Source organism: Trifolium pratense, linkage group LG6, assembly GCF_020283565.1.
Source record: "Trifolium pratense cultivar HEN17-A07 linkage group LG6, ARS_RC_1.1, whole genome shotgun sequence".
Taxonomy (NCBI): domain Eukaryota; kingdom Viridiplantae; phylum Streptophyta; class Magnoliopsida; order Fabales; family Fabaceae; genus Trifolium; species Trifolium pratense.
In genome coordinates, this window is record NC_060064.1 from 27,475,397 (window position 1) to 27,481,396 (window position 6,000).

Consider the following 6,000-nt stretch of genomic DNA (forward strand, 5'->3'; position numbering starts at 1 on the left):
CTAAATAAAGTGATGAAAAAAATTTAAAATAAATAAAGTGATAAAATATTTTTTGAACAAGCCAAAAGTGATAAAATATTACCAACAATTAACTGGTTAAGTGATGATTGACGCCGAACTTGGTAGAAAAAACTACATTTCGATTCCCCACAATTATGATTGGGAGGAGACTAAAATTACTTGATGCCAAAATTGACCCCGAAACAGATTAAACCGACAGGGAAAGAAAAAATAAAAGTGATGAAATATTTATGACCATATAAATATTTTTTCATATTTAGAGTAGGAGGCTCTCATTCTTCCAAGTCTCTCTTTATCCATCTATGCTGTTCATGTTGTATAAAAACACATAGGAAATTCATGATTGGCGAAGGAACTGACAAATGTGTGAAGTGACATTTTTTTCCAAAAAATTGATAAATTACGAGTGAGATTGTGTTTAATAATCACACATCATATGTACCTAACATTGAAAAATACATGTGCTATGCTTCCTTTTACTACTTTCTATCATTAACCTTCAAATACGTTTACAACACGTCTTCGATGCGTTTCAAAATTAAGGAAAATAAATATCAAAATTATTGTTATAAAAAAGAAGATTTAATTAATGCATGGAAGAAAATAATTTTAAAAAATATGGTATTAATTTTTTCTGATGCCGCCATGAGCCGCGTGTTCATTCCTTTAATCAATAGAAAAATGTCCTTAGATATCTTTAACAATAATAATTGATAATTGATAATTGTTGCCTATAAATTCTCAGATACTATCTTTACATATATCACATTCTTTCTTATATTTTTCAATTACCAACTTAATTGATTCTTCATATATAATATATTGTTAGCTGTTCTTCTACATTTAACGGCATCCATCTTGAAGGTATACATTTCTTAGTCATTTTTATGTCTATTAGAAATATGTTCTTCAAATTAATCTTGACCATATAATACATACAATTTAAATAAATGACATAACTAGGAATGATATTGTGTCTCACTTACATGATTCCATAAGTACGTTGTGTATATAGTATATACTACTCGGATTTAATTACTCACTTTACCATACTACTAAAGTATGTTTATATTTTGTAAGAAATTTTAAATGATATATAAGGTTGGTACGATGCTTGTATTAATGGAGGAAGTCTCTATACTCAATTCACCTAAATTTTATTTATTAATAAATTGAATTTTTACATGATTAATTTTCTTGTGGTAAGTGTAAGTGAGTTTAAGTCCTACATTATTATGATTCAAAAAAAAAAGTCTTACATTATTAAAAATATGAAAGTTGAACATTTTATAAGTGAGATGACTTTTAGGGTGTGTTTGTTTCAGAGATTAAAATTATAATCCTAGGAATATTATTCCCAGGAACATTATTACCAGAAATATTATTTCAATCAATGTGTTTGGTAAACAAATAAATTTCCTTGAAACATTTTTAAAATAAATTCAAAAAAAATATTAAATTAAAAAAAAAATGAGTTAAAAATAATGGTGGAGTGAGAAGTTATGGGTGGTTACTTCTTATTCCCATGGGAATGTAAGATTCCCACCCTTTTACATGCGAATAGAAAGTGGGAAAGTCATGTATAAATTGTATTCCAAGGAATAAAAAGTTCCTAAGTATAATTTATAAAAATTTAAAACAAACATAGGAATAAAAGATTCCCAAAGTCACATTCTTTGAAATCAATTTGTAATCCATGAAACAAACACAATACCTTAAAGTTTTAGGTAAAGATATAATGTTCAACTCACTTATATAGTTATTTTGAGTTTAATGTGAATGATCTTCGACTGCTCCCTCGTGAGTCATGACCCAACAAATATATCATATTCATTACATTTAATTGACGATTAAGAAATTACACCATCTTATTATATTTATTAAATGTTTAATATTATAATATTTGTCTATGTCAATTTTTTTTGTCTGGCTAATATAACATATTCTAATAACTAACTTTTATTTATTAAAGTACAATTTAATTATTCTCTTGCAAAATCCATACATATGTAGCATGTGTGGCACTTTGCATATACTAGTACATATATTTTTTGGTCAAGCATATACTAGTATATATTATAGTAAAAACACCTAAAAAAAGGAGACTAACTAATCAGGCATTTAACTAATCAAAATCAACTAACATGGTTTATTATTTAAGTAAAAGGTTCAGGTTGACTTCATTTTAAAAGTCAACGATCCAAGTCACATGCTTTGACTTCTAGCTAGATGTGACCATGTGAAAAGTGTCAATAAATTAGCTTAGGGTATGTACATGATGCATAGATGTGGACATGTAGTACAATATGTGTAACCTTTTACCATTTACTAGTAAACAAGGGGTTTTAAAATTTGAGGACTCAAATTTTTCCAAAATTATTACATAATGTTTTTTAAGTGTCTATTTTAATCAAATCTCAAACTCTAAATTTAACTACTTTCAACAAATCATAAATTTGGAGCTCTAAAGTGCTATTATAGGTTAAAATTGTAGTAGTGTATTAATTTCGGCGTCTTGAATTTATGCATATACTAATTTTTAAAATAATAACATGGCCTCTAAAAAATTATTTAAGAAAACCCTATTACTATTATTGAACAATAAAATGGTATTATTAAAGATACTCTCATTTATTATGATTTTAACATCTTATTTTATGATCAGTTGCAAACAATGGATCCAATTTCTGACCCACCATTTGAAGAAGCATACAAGAATCTTTTAAACAAGACCCAAAACAATTCTAATGATTTCCACAACGGCATCGAGAAATTTGCGGTGGTCGAGGAACGCGAACTCCCGATGATCGATCTCAGCCGTTTAGAAAACGAGGATGAAATGGTAAGAGAAGAATGCAAGTTTGAGATAGCTAAAGCTTCACAAGAATGGGGTTTTTTCCAAGTTATAAATCATGGGATTCCAAAAGATATTTTTAACAAGTTGAAGAGTGAACAAGAGAAAGTGTTTAAGCTTCCATTTGATAAAAAGACTAAAGAGGACAAGTTCTTGCAATTTTCTTCTGGTAGTTACCGTTGGGGAACACCTTCTGCCACGTGTGTTGGACAGTTATCTTGGTCAGAGGCATTTCATATCCTTTTAAAGGATGTGTTAGGGTCAAGTACCCAATCAAATACACTTAGGTATGTATTTCTTTTTATTTCTCTTTTTTTATAATATACTAAAGGTACTATATATTTATAAGTGGACTCTTACAATTTTTAATAGATATGGATGGTTCATATAATATTTTTTAAAATTAACTATTATATTCGGTTCAAGTGGTTAATTTTTTGTTAAACTTTCCTAACCTCATAAATTGTTAATCCCTCTATGACACATTGTTTAGAAGAACGCAAATTCAATTTTTGTTGAGAATAATTCTTTGTCAGACTTTTTTAATTTTGCGGTCAAATTCTCTATTACCGAGGCTCCTTTCTTCTAGAAACAAGAGGACTAATGAAATTTTTTTATATTTACTAAAAGTAGGAATGTCTAAAAATAATTAATTTAAATTAAATGTAACATATTTAATTTATATGCAGCCTATAAGATAAGTTTTTTTTCTTTCTCTCTATCTTATTATAGTACAAATTTTTTATTCATAAACTTGTTTCCTTTGGTTTGGCCCCTCTTTCATACTTCAAGACTAAAGTGTCATTTTCAAACAGATCGATCGATTTGGACAAAGCAAAGCCTAGACTTTAATTATATACACAATTGTTGAATTGATGTTTTGTGTCTTTGTCAATTCCTTGCCAATGTCACTAGGACCTTATTATTAGAGTTAGAATTATTCAGTTCCCAGATCACGTGTGTGTCGCTTGCTATATTTTTTTATAATAAAAAATTTAAATGAGTTCTCCAAAAAAAAATTAAATGAGTTGAGTTTCAGAACTCAAAGTCAAAGTTTATAGTGCAATCAAACTACTATAGATCTCCTTTATAATAGTTCTACAATGTCCCAACTATGAATGTACGGTTAAATGATTTTTTTTTTAAACTCGTTATCCAATTCAAGAATCGACCATTTAAAAAATCAATCCCATTATTCACTAGTGGGGAGTCAATTGAAGGCAAAACAAATTAAAGCCCTAAAACATAGAGAATCGTTAACATCTTAAAAATTCGAATTTAAAATCTAGAAATGAGTACACTCTTTAGTCTTAAGTTGTAAGTGTAACGAAGTTTGAAAATTCAGGGTCTAAACTCTAACCTTTACCAATAATATCTCTTGTAGCTACCAACTGGGCTACACGGAATAAATAAATTATTATTTAATCTTTTTAAGTTATTATTATATATGTTAATTTGCAGGTCATCAATTGAAGAATTTGCTACCATATCATCCAACCTTGCACAAACATTAGCTGATATTCTTGCTGAAAAAATGGGTCATGATTCAACTTTTTTTAAGGATAATTGCTTGCCCAATACTTGTTATCTTCGATTGAACCGATATCCTCCATGTCCCATAGCTTCTCCAATTCATGGTCTAATGCCACACACTGATAGTGACTTCATCACCATACTATATCAAGATCAAGTAGGAGGATTGCAATTAGTCAAAGACAAGAAATGGATTGCAGTTAAACCAAACCCTAATGCTCTTATAATCAACATTGGTGACCTATTTCAGGTATTTATAGAGTTTAAAAATTATGCAGTGACAATCTTTAAAAGGTTAACATTTGCGTCCAATTATATTTCAAAATTTTATAAGTGTCATAATGTTATTTTTCAAAATTAAAATACGCATTTGCAATCATTTATATGGTGACATATGATTGGAAGTTTATATAAAAATTTCTTTACATAGATGGTGTATATAGGACCAGTCCTGTGATAATTTACAGGCCCGGTACAGAATATTAAAAATAGACCACTTTATAAAACATGTAAAAAAATTCAAATAATAGTAGATAGGACAAACCTTTTAAAGATGGGACAAACTTTTTCTTTTCATTTAATTTTATTTTTTTTTTGAAAAATTAATGGACCTAACGACTTTAGGGTAGTTGAACAAAAATAGATTGAAAAAATATTAGGACTTCCTATTTTATTTTTTTGAATAATCTTTATTTTTTTTTAAAAAAAATAGAATTAAACCATATCAAAAAAAAATATGGTCCCCAAAAATTGAAGGCCCTAAGGGCCGCCCTTAGATGTATAGAATGATTGAAAACTATTTTTATGCATGTATTCAGTCAAATTATATAATGGTATATTAGTTTCTAAAATATCTTGATAAATATTTATATGTGTGTAAATTTTTACACTGCATACAATTTTATTGATAAATATTACTTTATTGTTATTATTATTATTATCATTAAATAAAATTTTTAATAATTGTATTATTGACAATGCATCATAATGTATAGGCTTGGAGTAATGGAGTTTACAAGAGTATTGAACATCGAGTTGTTACCAACCCAAAAATAGAAAGGTTCTCTATGGCATATTTCTTATGCCCTTCAAATGATACAGTGATAGAGAGTTGTAAAAAGCCTTCTCTTTACAAAAAATTCAGCTTCCAGGAATATAGACAACAAGTTCGAGATGATGTTCAAAGTTTGGGTTCCAAAATAGGCCTACCTAGGTTCCTCCTGTTTTAATATATTTTTGCTTATAAATAAAATATCATGATGAGAAATTATAAAAATTGTACTAAATAGTATAGAATATTTGTATGAGTGTAGCCTAATTATTATGTATATTATTATTATATTATTGTTATGATATTATTATATTACAATCAAGGATGTGTATACAAATTCTACAAGTTTAATCTCATATAAAAAAGTTCTGCAAGTTTAAACAAAGGGTTGCTACTAGGACATAGGTAGAAGGGAAAATAAGGAAAATGGTTGCTAATCACAATAGGATATTTTTAACCCAACTTATTCTCATTCTCAGGATAGAAAATGCAACGCGGGTCACGATAGCATTAAAAATAGGATTAATATATCATATTCAAT

The 6,000-nt window shown here is 28.0% G+C and overlaps 1 protein-coding gene across 1 annotated transcript; it reads left to right on the forward strand.

The window, feature by feature from the left end:
• The first annotated feature begins 791 nt into the window (after positions 1-791).
• On the forward strand, positions 792-5,770 carry LOC123889783 (gibberellin 2-beta-dioxygenase 8-like). The gene is made up of 4 exons (XM_045939277.1): positions 792-885; positions 2,687-3,162; positions 4,337-4,658; positions 5,404-5,770. Exons 2-4 carry the CDS (start codon positions 2,696-2,698, stop codon positions 5,635-5,637), a joined length of 1,023 nt encoding a protein of 340 aa, XP_045795233.1. The 5' UTR covers positions 792-885; positions 2,687-2,695; the 3' UTR covers positions 5,638-5,770.
• The last annotated feature ends 230 nt before the right edge of the window (positions 5,771-6,000 follow it).

What these genes read in the sequence shown, in the direction of transcription:
- LOC123889783 (XM_045939277.1), top strand. Translation starts at nt 2,696, where the DNA reads ATGGATCCAATTTCTGACCCACCATTTGAAGAAGCATACAAGAATCTT. An exon ending in ACCCAATCAAATACACTTAG is followed by an intron (nt 3,163 to 4,336) that starts GTATGTATTTCT and finishes GTTAATTTGCAG; the next exon opens with GTCATCAATTGAAGAATTTG. An exon ending in ACATTGGTGACCTATTTCAG is followed by an intron (nt 4,659 to 5,403) that starts GTATTTATAGAG and finishes CATAATGTATAG; the next exon opens with GCTTGGAGTAATGGAGTTTA.